This window comes from Leptodactylus fuscus, chromosome 2 (assembly GCF_031893055.1).
Source record: "Leptodactylus fuscus isolate aLepFus1 chromosome 2, aLepFus1.hap2, whole genome shotgun sequence".
Taxonomy (NCBI): Eukaryota; Metazoa; Chordata; class Amphibia; order Anura; family Leptodactylidae; genus Leptodactylus; species Leptodactylus fuscus.
Genome location: NC_134266.1, coordinates 26,494,634 through 26,507,462, shown reverse-complemented (window position 1 = coordinate 26,507,462; position 12,829 = coordinate 26,494,634). Strand labels below are relative to the sequence as shown.

At 44.7% G+C, this 12,829-nt stretch overlaps 1 protein-coding gene across 3 annotated transcripts in view; it reads left to right on the top strand.

Moving 5' to 3' along the window:
- Window positions 1-12,829, top strand: part of DSCAM (DS cell adhesion molecule) — a 338,268-nt gene that overhangs the window by 310,444 nt on the left and 14,995 nt on the right. For all 3 annotated transcript variants that reach the window (XM_075263534.1, XM_075263535.1, XM_075263532.1), the window contains 2 exons: window positions 5,003-5,200; window positions 7,642-7,944. In XM_075263534.1, coding sequence (XP_075119635.1) covers window positions 5,003-5,200; window positions 7,642-7,944 — 501 coding nt within the window. The remainder of the gene's footprint in view (window positions 1-5,002; window positions 5,201-7,641; window positions 7,945-12,829) is intronic.

The following is a 12,829-nucleotide window of genomic DNA, read 5'->3' as shown; positions in this document are numbered from 1 at the left end:
GAGTCTAAGGTCGGACCTGAATGGAGACTGGTGTGGAGCGATCTTAGACTCCGCCTCCTCCAGCAGAGCCAGCGCTGATTGGTCGAGTTCCGTACTCTGGCCAATCAGCACTGGCTAATGCATTGTATTGGCGTGATGAAGCAGTGCTGAATGTGTGTGCTTAGCACACACATTCAGCTCTACTTCATCGGGCTAATAGAATGCATTGGCCAGCGCTGATTGGCCGAATTCCGTACTCTGGCCAATCAGCACTGGCTAATGCATTGTATTGGCGTGATGAAGCAGTGCTGAATGAGTGTGCTTAGCACACACATTCAGCTCTACTTCATCAGGCTAATAGAATACATTGGCCAATCAGCGCTGGCCAATGCATTCTATTAGCTTGATGAAGCAGAGTGTGCACAAGGGTTCAAGCGCACCCTCGGCTCTGATGTAGCAGAGCTGAGGGTGCACAAGGGTTCAAGTGCACCCTCGGCTCTCCTACATCAGAGCCGAGGGTGCGCTTGAACCCTTGTGCAGCCTCGGCTCTGCTACATCAGAGCCGAGGGTGCGCTTGAACCCTTGTGCACACTCTGCTTCATCAAGCTAATAGAATGCATTGGCCAGCACTGATTGGCCAGAGTACGGAATTCGGCCAATCAGCGCTGGCCAATGCATCCCTATGGGAAAAAGTTTATCTCACAATAATCACAATTACACACCCGATAGAGCCCCAAAAAGTTATTTTTAATAACATTCCCCCCTAAATAAAGGTTATCCCTAGCTATCCCTGCCTGTACAGCTATCCCTGTCTCTTAGTCACAAAGTTCACATTCTCATATGACCCGGATTTGAAATCCACTATTCGTCTAAAATGGAGGTCACCTGATTTCGGCAGCCAATGACTTTTTCCAATTTTTTTCAATGCCCCCGGTGTCGTAGTTCCTGTCCCACCTCCCCTGCGCTGTTATTGGTGCAAAAAAGGCGCCAGGGAAGGTGGGAGGGGAATCGAATTTTGGCGCACTTTACCACGCGGTGTTCGATTCGATTCGAACATGGCGAACACCCTGATATCCGATCGAACATGTGTTCGATAGAACACTGTTCGCTCATCTCTAATCTCTACAACAACTGCTAAGAGGAGACTTTGTGCAGCCGCCGGCCTTCATGGTAAAATAGCTGCTAGAAAACCACTGCTAAGGACAGACAACAAGCAGAAGAGACTTGTTTGGGCTAAAGAACACAAGGAATGGACATTAGACCAGTGGAAATCTGTGCTTTGGTCTTTGGTTCCAACCACCGTGTCTTTGTGCGACGCAGAAAAGGTGAACGGATAGACTCTACATGCCTGGTTCCCACCATGAAGCATGGAGGAGGAGGTGTGATGGTGTGGGGGTGCCAAGCTGGTGACACTGTTGGGGATTTATTCAAAATTGAAGGCATACTGAACCATCATGGCTACCACAGCATCTTGCAGCGGCATGCTATTCCATCTGGTTTGTGTTTAGTTGGACCATCACTTATTTTTCAACAGGACAATAACCCCAAACACATCCAGGCTGTGTAAGGGCTATCTGACCAAGAAGGAGAGTGATGGGGTGCTACGCCAGATGACCTGGCCTCCACAGTCACCAAACCTGAACCCAAGCGAGATGGTTTGGGGTGTGCTTGACTGCAGAGTGAAGGCAAAAGGGCCAACAAGTGCTAAGCATCTCTGGGAACTTCTTCAAGACTGTTGGAAGACCATTTCAGGTGACTACCTCTTGAAGCTCATCAAGAGAATGCCAAGAGTGTGAAAAGCAGTAATCAAAGCAAAAGGTGGCTACTTTGAAGAACCGAGAATATTAAGACAGATTTTCAGTTGTCACACTTTTGTGTTCAGTATATAATTCCACATGTGTTACTTCATAGTTTTGATGCCTTCAGTGGGAATCTACAATTTCCATAGTCATGAAAATACAGAAAACTCTTTGAATGAGAAGGTGTGTCCAAACTTTTGGTCTGTACTCAGGGCCGGCTCCAGGTTTTTATGGGCCCTTGGGCGACAGAGCCTCAGTGGGCCCCCTTGTAAAGGAGGTGGGGGAGTCGAGACACTGTGCGTTGCAGATGAAGCGAGTGACGTCATGCAGGAGTGTGGCGTCACCAACGCCATACCTCTCAATCTTTTAAAGAGTAGAAAGAGGGGCAAAATGTGCGGCGCGCTCTGCGCGCTGCTGCAAATTTAGCTCCACCCACTTTTATGTTGATTCCACCCATTCTCATTCATTATGTGCTCCCACACAGTATAATCCTCCTACAGTCACCCGTAAATTATATGCCCCCCTCCATCTCTCCCCCAGTTTCATATACACCCTTCCTCTGCCCCCAGTTTCATGTCCCCCCTCCATCTCTGTCCCCAGTTTCATCACGTTCTCCCCCTTCATCTGCCCACAGTTTCATGTCCCCCGTCTCTGCCCCAGTGTCATGCCGTTCCCCCCCTCCCCTTCATTTGCCCCTTCAGTTTCATTGGGCCCCCTCCATCTCTGTCCCCAGTTCCATGCCGTTCTCTCCCCACCCCCTCCATCTGCCCCAGTGTCATGCTGTTCTCCCCCCCTCCATCTGCCCCAGTGTCATGCTGTTCCCCCCTCCCCTTCATTTGCCCCCCAGTTTCTTTGGGCCCCCTCCATCTTTGTTCCCAGTTTCATGCCGTTCTCTCCCCACCCCCTTCATCTTCTCCAGTGTCATGCCGTTCCCCCCCTCCCCTTCATTTGCCCCCCAGTTTCATGGGCCCCCTTCATTATGTTTCACCTTAATATGTAATACAAAACAAACACTTACACTCACCTTCTATCACTCACCTTCCCTCGTTCCCCCGACGCTCCTCTCTCTCTCCCTCCAATCACATACGCGATGCAGGAGCTGTGAGATCAGCTCCTGCTTAGCTCCAGCCCGGCTTGCGTGTGTAGGCGTGATGCGATGACGTCATCGCGTCTACACACGCAAGCCGGGCCGGAGCTTTAAAGCAGGAGCTGATCTCGCAGCTCCTGCATCGCGTATGTATTCCAGCTCATCAGCGGACGGACGCCGATGAGCTGAAATTGTGACAGGCAAGTGCCGGGGGGCCCCCAGAGGCTCTGTGGGCCCCGGCACTTGCCCGACTATGCCGTGCGCTGACGCCGGCCCTGTCTGTACTGTATGGATAGATAGATAGATAGATAGATAGATATGAGATAGATAGATAGATAGATAGATAGATAGATAGATAGATAGATAGATAATCTATCCATCCATTTATCTATGTGTATGTGTATAAATGTAATTTTCAGACATATAAGTTGAAGCCCCCACTTACCAAGTACCATAAATAATACTGGTGTCTTCTTAAGTACAAGAGGGGCTTTTATCCTCCCCTCTCCCTTTAGGCACCATGGCTTAGGTACAACTGCTACCTCCATGCCCCTTATAGGTACACCCCAGTCATATTGACATATACCCTGCTTTATCATACCGATTGGTACTCTCTACTCCATTCACACCCAATGCTGCACTGTTATCCTTGCGGGTTCCCCTTGTACAGCCCAGCTTGCAGGCGATCACATCTTGATGCACTCAATACGTTTTATGATCACAGCTCACCCATTACAGCGTAGCCAAACATTATCTGAGTGCAGCTTTGGATGTGACTAGAGAAGAAGACATTATATAAAATAAAGCAAATAGATCACAAAGGGATGTTCTGGATCTGAGCTGTACTTTGCCGCCTCCACTCTTCCGTGTCCTAAATCCCTATTTTTAGATGCAGGGTATTTATTTTGGAGCAGAAATCCTTCAGCAAAAAAAATCCAAAAAAAAAAAAGACAAATAAAATTTATAAACAATGCACAAGGTTTGTGCTGCGGGACCTCCGGAGACCACAGCAGGGTGCAGAGAATAACAATAAGATAATAGGACAATGGTGGGGTAAAAAGCTGTATTATTTCTGCCGGCGCTGTCTAGCCAAGCTAAAAATATACGGCCCGTCTCCGCGGCAGACCTGACATTTCCAGACATGAGGGAATTCTCCGAGAGTCAGAGGAGAGAGTAAGAACTTCAGGGAAGGGATGACTGATGAGAAGGCCGCGGTGTCGGGGAACGCTCAGGCGCATAGATCAGGCGCTGCACGCCTGGCGGACACGGATGTAGTGATCCCCTCCCTTCCAGGGAATGTTTTTGAGGTTATTTATTGTTCAATTTACAAAAATAAAAATAATTTTTTGTAGGAAATGGCTTCATTACCTTTAAAGCTGGAGGCAGAGCTGAGTAGGCGAGGATAACGCATCGTGACGCCCCCTGACTGTAACTATGAGAAATAGCAGGGTGTAAGAGAAACGTTATTGAGTTCTCCTCACTTCTCAGTTATATCTGGTCCTGGGAAAGCTGGGTGACAAGAAATATGGCTACCGGTTTCCATAGGTGCTGCACTGAAAATGCAATGGCAGCCATAAATCATGTCACCCAACTTTACTAGATTTAGAAACAGAGGCTACGGCTACAATACATAGTTATATAGGCTCTAGTACTAGTCAGTGCTCTTAAAGGGATGTTTCAGGCTTCATTAATGGATGACATCCAGGAACCCTATAGAGGAGCTATTTACAGACCATGTGATGTCACATTTATCAGTCACATGGTCCCATTTGAGTGAAGTGGGCTGAGCTGTAATACCAAGTACAGTCACTATACGGCACTGTGCTTGGTAAGTAGTGAAAAGGCTGCAACGCTCCTCCAAATCTTGGGGGTCAGATCTGCAATAACTTTACATCTTATACTCCATTCACACCTAAAGCTGCCCAGCAGATCAGCTGATATAACTGTGGGAAGTGCCTACCACTCATGATTCCACAATTTACCTGCAGTGGCCTCTAAAGGACAAATGTGGCATTACATGGTCCCCAGTGAAATGCTATACGTGTCTATCTTTGTCAGATTGGTCTCGCACCCTTCTAAATTCAGTCTCGGGCATTTTCTTCTTTACATCCTTGTATATCATTTTATTTTTTTACAGATCCAACCACAAGAAAAAATGCAAAAGCCGGACCGGCAGCCCGCAACAGATACGCCAGCCAGTGGACACTTAACAGACCCCACCCTACCATATCTGCACACACACTGACAACAGACTGGAGGCTACCCACGCCAAGAGCTACCGGTTCAGTAGACAAGGAGAGCGACAGCTACAGCGTCAGCCCCTCACAGGACACAGGTAATTCCATATTATATGTACTGGGGACTCAGATGGATCAAATCAGATGGATCGTCTGCCCAGACAGGAAGTACATCTCACTTTACTGCCATGTGGGAAAGACACATGATGACTACTCTGAAATATGTGGGTGTAGGAGGCTGGAGACAGGTAGCTAGGTATAGGGGGGGGTGGTGGTATCTATGTGGCAGGCACTATGGGGTGGGCTTGGGTGGGTACTCTGGGGGGTGGTGTCTATGTGACAGGCACTATAGGGTGGCCTCTGGTAGGTACCCATGGATTTTGATAGGTATTCTGGGGGTCATCTATGTGACAGGCACTATGGGGGATGCTTTTGGTAGGCCCTCTCTATGTCTTCTATGTGGAAGGTCCCATGGGGGAGAGCTATGGGGGGCGTCTATCAATGGGGGAGTCTTTGGCTGTTACTTTGGTGTGCATCTTTATAACAGGGTGTCTAAGGGCATCTCTGGGACAAACACTCTGGGGGACATATGAGGCTTAAGGTCTATTCACATGGTGCAGTCACATCACAGTTTATTGCCGGTTTGTGGTAATTTCACAAAAAAACACCGCATTTTGTCCCGATTTTTGTATTTTTTGTGACAGCAAACCACAATTCAGCCACATCTCAGACATGGACATTATTTGGGAAACTTCACTGGTTTCCTCTTCAGATGTCTGAGGGTGAAAAGAAAGTCATATTGAAGGGGGGGGAGGGGATATGTACCCCTTGTAATTTTTAAAGTTGTGAACCATCCAGATAACACATGGGTGCGCTGGGTGTTGTAGAGCCCGAGTTGACCTTTAGGTTCAGATCAGTGAGCGTAGACCGCCCCTTTAATGATCTGATGCCCGCCACCTCACGTGCCCGTCCTATGCCAGCCTTACTAATGCCATCCCGGTATAAGCCCATAATAATCCGCAGATACAGAAATCCTGACGTCTGTGCAGATGAGGCGCGTCTCCTCGGATTCCTGCAGCCTGTGACATCGCCGTTCCTATGGTAACTTCATTTATCGGTCCCTCCAACAAAACTAGATTAGAAACTCTATTAGCGGCAGATGCGGGATTATTTCTGTGCCTCTGAATTGCTTTGTCCCCAGACTCAATCCGTTACATGGGATATTTCGGAAAGGTCCTGTCACGTTGGGGGGCGCTGCTCCTCCTCCCAAGCACCGCTGCCAGGATCCCGAATGTAAATGTAGAACGTCGAGGTGATTTCCCAATTGAAATACGGCCTAAGCCAATAAAGGGATTACAAGGAACAACAATTGATTTTCTTGTAAGCCACTTACCCGATGAGAAATTGCCTTAATATTAGCGAGGATGATAAAGCAATTAAAAATCGTATAGATTAAGATTTCATGTTTACGGCCTCCGCCCGCCGCTCCCGTATCGATTGCATTATGCGGCTTACTTACATGAATGTACATTGTATCTTCATTAGGAGGCAGTCAGCATGGAGGATTCTGGAGCATCAGATGTTACATTCTACTAAATTGGGGGCAATGTAAATTAGGGCTCATTCCGAGGGCAATGAAAGGGCATGCACCAAAGAATGGGCACCCCTTGTGTCCCCATTAAATGGAGTAGTGGTCTCATGTGTGCGGTCACTTCTTCACTTCTGTGGGCACCTTATTCAGTTGCCTCTGCTAGGGATTGAATGGAGCAACAGTGTACATGCTCAGCTATAGGGTTGAGCGATCGGGATCGGGAAAGATCGGATCCCGATCGGCTGGAAAATGATCAAAAATCGGATTTTAGAAACGATCCTGAAATCTCAAGATCAGCTCAACCCCACCTATGACTTATTGCATTTAGGGTTGAGCAATTGGGATCGGGAAAGATCGGTTTCCGATCAGTGATCGAGAAAATTTCATGATCGGTACCGGCTGGAAAATGATCGAAAATCGGATTTTAAAAACGATCCTGAAATCTCAAGATCGGCTCAACCCTACTCAGCTAGCCGCTCCATGCAAGAAAAATGGGTGCCAACGTCTCATGATCATTGGGGGGCCCAGTGGTCAAATCCACTAAGATTAAATATTCTTATTCAATGATATTAAGATCAGAGGTTCCCAACGACAGGGCTGCGGACCAGTACCGAGCCGTTGATCATCCAGTACTGGGCCGTCTAGGAGCCTGGAGCTGCTGCCTGTACACCTAACCGGAGAGGTATGTGTATATATCACCTACCCTCTGTATGCAGTGCACAGGTAACAGCACCTTGTCCCATTACAATGGACAGTGCTCCACATTGGCTGTTGCGCTCTGTACACACTCACCATTATGCCCACTCTACCCCTGCGCTCTGTACACACTCACCATTATGCCCACTCTACCCCTATACAATCCCATACCCGTGGCTGGCTTGTATAGTATATTTTACTGAAGGTACTTTGTAGTCCGTGATCTCATTGCCATGTGTGCTTTACTTCCAGACCGAGCAAGGAGCAGCATGGTCTCTACAGAAAGTGCCTCGTCCACTTACGAAGAGTTGGCAAGAGCCTACGAGCACGCAAAAATGGAGGAGCAACTGCGACACGCCAAATTCACCATCACAGAATGCTTCATATCAGACACGTCATCAGAGCAACTGACTGCAGGGACTAATGAGTATACGGACAGTCTGACCTCTAGCACACCATCAGAGTCCGGGATATGCAGGTTTACTGCATCACCCCCTAAACCTCTCGACGGTGGAAAGGTGCAAAATATGGCAGCGCCAAAGGCACATCGGCCAGGTAAGTGCATTTGGGCCTTCTTCAGGCTGAGATACTTCAGGTCACTTGGTACTCGCATGACTTCCTGTCTTGGAGACACCATTTCAGTAAATGTAGATGTGTATTCTTCAGTGGTCACTGTCTGCTATACAGTAGACTGCTTCTCCATCATACACAGACTTGTTTCAGATGGTGGCTACAACTTTAGTTTCTGGTCATTTTGATCACAACCTCTTCCACCATCCACCTAACCTGCCTACCATTGTCCTCCATCTCATCACACCATCTAGGCCCATTACAAATGATGGATACCCCAATTAATGATGATGGATACCACCGAAATAAGTCTGAGTCAGGGTCCACCCGCCCATCAAAAGATCTCCCAACAGGCCCAATTTCCTGCCAAGTTTATGAGGCCCAGCAGAGGGGAAAGAGGTCTTGCTATTTCCTTTAGTGGGCTGAATGTTCCTTTTATACTAATTCCTCTTCTGCACATTTCCAAAGGACTATGGGTACTTAAAGGGGTTTACTACTACCAGTGACTTTCGTTCCTATCCAAAAGATACGGCAGGGATCATAAGGTGGACCATTATACAGCATGAGGGTATAAGAAGGTCCTTATACTGCATTGTGTTTAAGGGACCCATTATACTGTGTGTGGGCATATGGGGCCATTATACTACATGGAGGGAAATTATTTTAGATGGAGGCATAAGTTGGCATTTATACTGCATGAAGACATAAGTGGTGCATTATATTATACATGGAGGCATAAGGGGGCCATTATACTACATGGAGGCATAAGGGGGGCATTATACTACATGGAGGCATAAGGGGGGCATTATACTACATGGAGGCATAAGGGGGACATTATACTACATGGAGGCATAAGAAATCCCTTTTACTGTGTGGGAGCAAAAAGGATCATTGTAGTGTGTGGGCCATAGTAAGGGGCCCCTTATACTGTGTTGGGACATATGGGGCCATTATATTATGTTGATCCATAATAAGGGCCCATTATACTGTGTGGGGGCCTAATGGGGCTATTATAGGCTCCATTCACACAGAGTAACGTTGGCGTTTTATGTGCTTATTTTGGCGCGTAGCGCCGCGAATACGCCGCGTATGTGCCAAAATAAGCACAAAATAAGCACAAAAAAACGCCAACGTTACTCTGTGTGAATGGAGCCTTACTGCAATTCCAGCAGGTGTACCACGGCAAAAAAAATCTCTGGACCCTTTATGTTGCGACAGTCTTTAGAGGATCGCACTGCTGTTGCCGTGAAGGTGCCAACTGAGGCTCTGTCCCTCAAGGGCTCAAACCTGGAGCAGGGTCTATGTTTATGTATTTAGGGTGGGTCGTAACTGTCCCAATTTTGGTTGTTTTATATTGGGCTGTGTAGGAATTATTCCATGTTTTTGGCAGCGGCTGAAACCCTCTAGTCCTCCTAAAGGGGGACTCTGCAGGCGCCGCACTCACTATTTACAGCCACTATAGGCTTTCTTTATTTGTCCGCTCACCTCTGTGTGTAAACAATGGGCAGAATCGGAGGGTGACATTTTCGAGACTCCCTCAGAACAATCCGTCCGTTCCATTGTGCCGACACATGCGATTTACCTGTCAGCGAGAGGCGGCCGGCAGCTCAGGGATATTTTTAGACCTGAGGATTTTCATAACAAGAAATGTTGTGGAAACAAAATTCTGCCGCTTTTTACTTGTCAGGAAAGCAACCAAGCATCAAATGGTCTGACAAGCGGCATATTTAACGCCTTAACATCAGGACACCTCTGCTTTTTATTATATTCCGGGATTTTTAAATTTTTTTTTTTTTTTTTAGTTGGTCCAAAAAAAGTCTCATTTTAATTTCATGCTTTTGTAATTGTGTCTGGCAGATGCCGGGTATCCGCTATATCTACTGACAGTAGAGTTAGGAGCACTGCGGAGCACCGGGGTAGCCTGTGGCCGCCAATTGTGTCGCCCCAGGCTGTGCTAAGGTTTTATTTAAGGGACTATGAAACTAAAATTTAAAGTGAATGTCCTCCATTGTGGGTTTGACCATAGGTCAGGCTCTCTGTCCTGAATTATTTCCTAATAGAGCTTTCAAATTCAGTTTTCCCTGTTACAAAGCCCCAAATCATCTACATAGACCTAGGGTAAAAGGATAACATTGTGACTACCTAGAGCCACCACTAGGGGGAGCTCAGCATCTTACTGTATTCTGTTTATACATGGAGTAAAATAATAAACAGTGCTCAGTAATTTCCTCAAGGGGTCGATTACCTAACACAACTATAGGTGGCGCCAGTATTCCTGATGGCATGACCACTCAGAGCCTGCACTGCTGATCATATTGATTCTGGCAGCCGATAGATCTACTAGATCTGTAATACAATGGATCCATCATAACACCAATACTAACAGAAGCAACGACCACACTTTAATATTGTATTATTTGGGCATTATATGGTTATTTGTATACTGTACGGTTGTATTATCTCTGTACTATATGGTGGTATTATTTGGGTACTGTATGGTTATTTATATACTGTATGGTTGTATTTTTTGAGCACTGTATGGTTATTTGGGCACTGTATGGCTGTATTATTTGTCAAATGTACACTATGTGATCAAAAATATCCAGACACCTGGCTGAAAATGACTTACAAGTTCGTGGCGCCCTCCATCGGTAATGGAGGGGGCTTGCACCCCTTGTTGTTTTGCGTGGCACTATCACAGCACAGGCCTACATTGATGTTTTAAATACATTCTTGCTTCCCACTGTTGAGGAGCAATTTGGGGATGGCGATTGCATCTTACAACACGATCGAACACCTGCTCATACTGCACGGCCTGTGGCGGAGTGGTTACACGACAATAACATCTCTGTAATGGACTGGCCTGCACACAGTCCTGACTTGAATCCTATAGAACACCTTTGGGATGTTTTGGAACGCCGACTTCATGCCAGGCCTCACCGACCTACATCGATACCTCTCCTCAGTGCAGCTCTCCGTGAAGAATGGGCTGCCATTCCCCAAGAAACCTTCCAGCACCTGATTGAATGTCTGCCTGCGAGAGTGGAAGCCGTCATCAAGGTTAAGGGTGGGCCAACACCATATTGTATCCAGCATTACCGATGGAGGGCGCCACCAACTTGTAAGTCATTCTCAGCCAGGTGTCCAGATACTTTTGATCACATAGTGTATGGCTGTATTATTTGTATACTGTATGGTTGTATTACATACTGTATGACTGTTTTATTTGTATAATGTGCTTTTGGAGTATTTGTATACTATATGGCTGTATTATTTGTATAGTGTATGGCTGTATTGTTTATGTACTGTATGATTGTAGTATTTGTACTGTATAATATATGATATTATTTGTACAGTACAATGTATGGCTACATTATTTGTATAGTGTATAATTGTGTTATTTGTATACTGTATGGCTGTATTATGTGTGTACTGTATGGTTTTATTTTTTTACAGTATAATATATGATTGTATTTGTACAGTATAAAGTATGGTTGTATTATTTGTATACTGTATGACTGTTTTATTCGTATACTGTATGGTTGCATTATTTGTATACTGTATGGCTGTATTATTTGTACAGTATGATGTGTGGTTGTATTATTTGTATAATGTATGGCTGTATTATTTGTACAGTATTATGTGTGGATGTATTATTTGTTTAATGTATGGCTGTATTATTTGTATAGTATTATGTATGGTTGTATTATTTGTATAATGTATGGCTGTATTTGTACACTATTATGTGTGGTTGTATTATTTGTATAATGTATGGCTGTATTATTTGTACAGTATTATGTGTGGTTGTATTATTTGTATAATGTATGGCTGTATTATTTGTACAGTATTATGTGTGATTGTATTATTTGTATAATGTATGGCTGTATTATTTGTACAGTATTATGTATGCTTGTATTATTTGTATAATGTATGGCTGTATTATTCGTATAGTATTATATATGGTTGTATTATTTGTGTAATGTATGGCTGTATTATTTGTACAGTATTATGTGTGGTTGTATTGTTTGTATAATGTATGGCTGTATTATTTGTACAGTATTATGTGTGGTTGTATTGTTTGTATAATGTATGGCTGTATTATTTGTACAGTATTATGTGTGGTTGTATTATTTGTATAATGTATGGCTGTATTATTTGTACAGTATTATGTGTGGTTGTATTGTTTGTATAATGTATGGCTGTATTATTTGTACAGTATTATGTGTGGTTGTATTATTTGTATAATGTATGGCTGTATTATTTGTACAGTATTATGTGTGGTTGTATTATTTGTATAATGTATGGCTGTATAATTTGTACAGTATTATGTGTGGTTGTATTATTTGTACAATGTATGGCTGTATTATTCGTATAGTATTATGTATGGTTGTATTTGTATAATGTATGGCTGTATTGTTTGTACAGTATTATGTGTGGTTGTATTATTTGTATAATGTATGGCTGTATTATTTTTACAGTATTATGTATGGTTGTATTATTTGTGTATTGTATGGTTGTATTATGTATATACTATATAGCTGTATGATTTGTGTACTGTATGGCCGTACTATTACTGTTATCTCTACCACTCACATATACTTTCTCCGCTCCCGTTGTGTTGCTCCTCATCGATTGCACTTCATTTTCTTACTAGTTAATGGATTCCTCTCTCGCTCAGATTCTTTCTGAGGGGCCTAGTTCTGTCCCCAGTGAGTGCGAAAATTCTTATAGAGCGGTTTTATGGATTCCAATATGCTTAGCAGCTCTCTAGTACTGATCCTGTTTTAGGTGGTTTGGTCTCCAGGGAGAGCTAAAAAAACACAGTTATATCACTGATAGAAATAGATAAAGGATTAACCCATCGAATGCC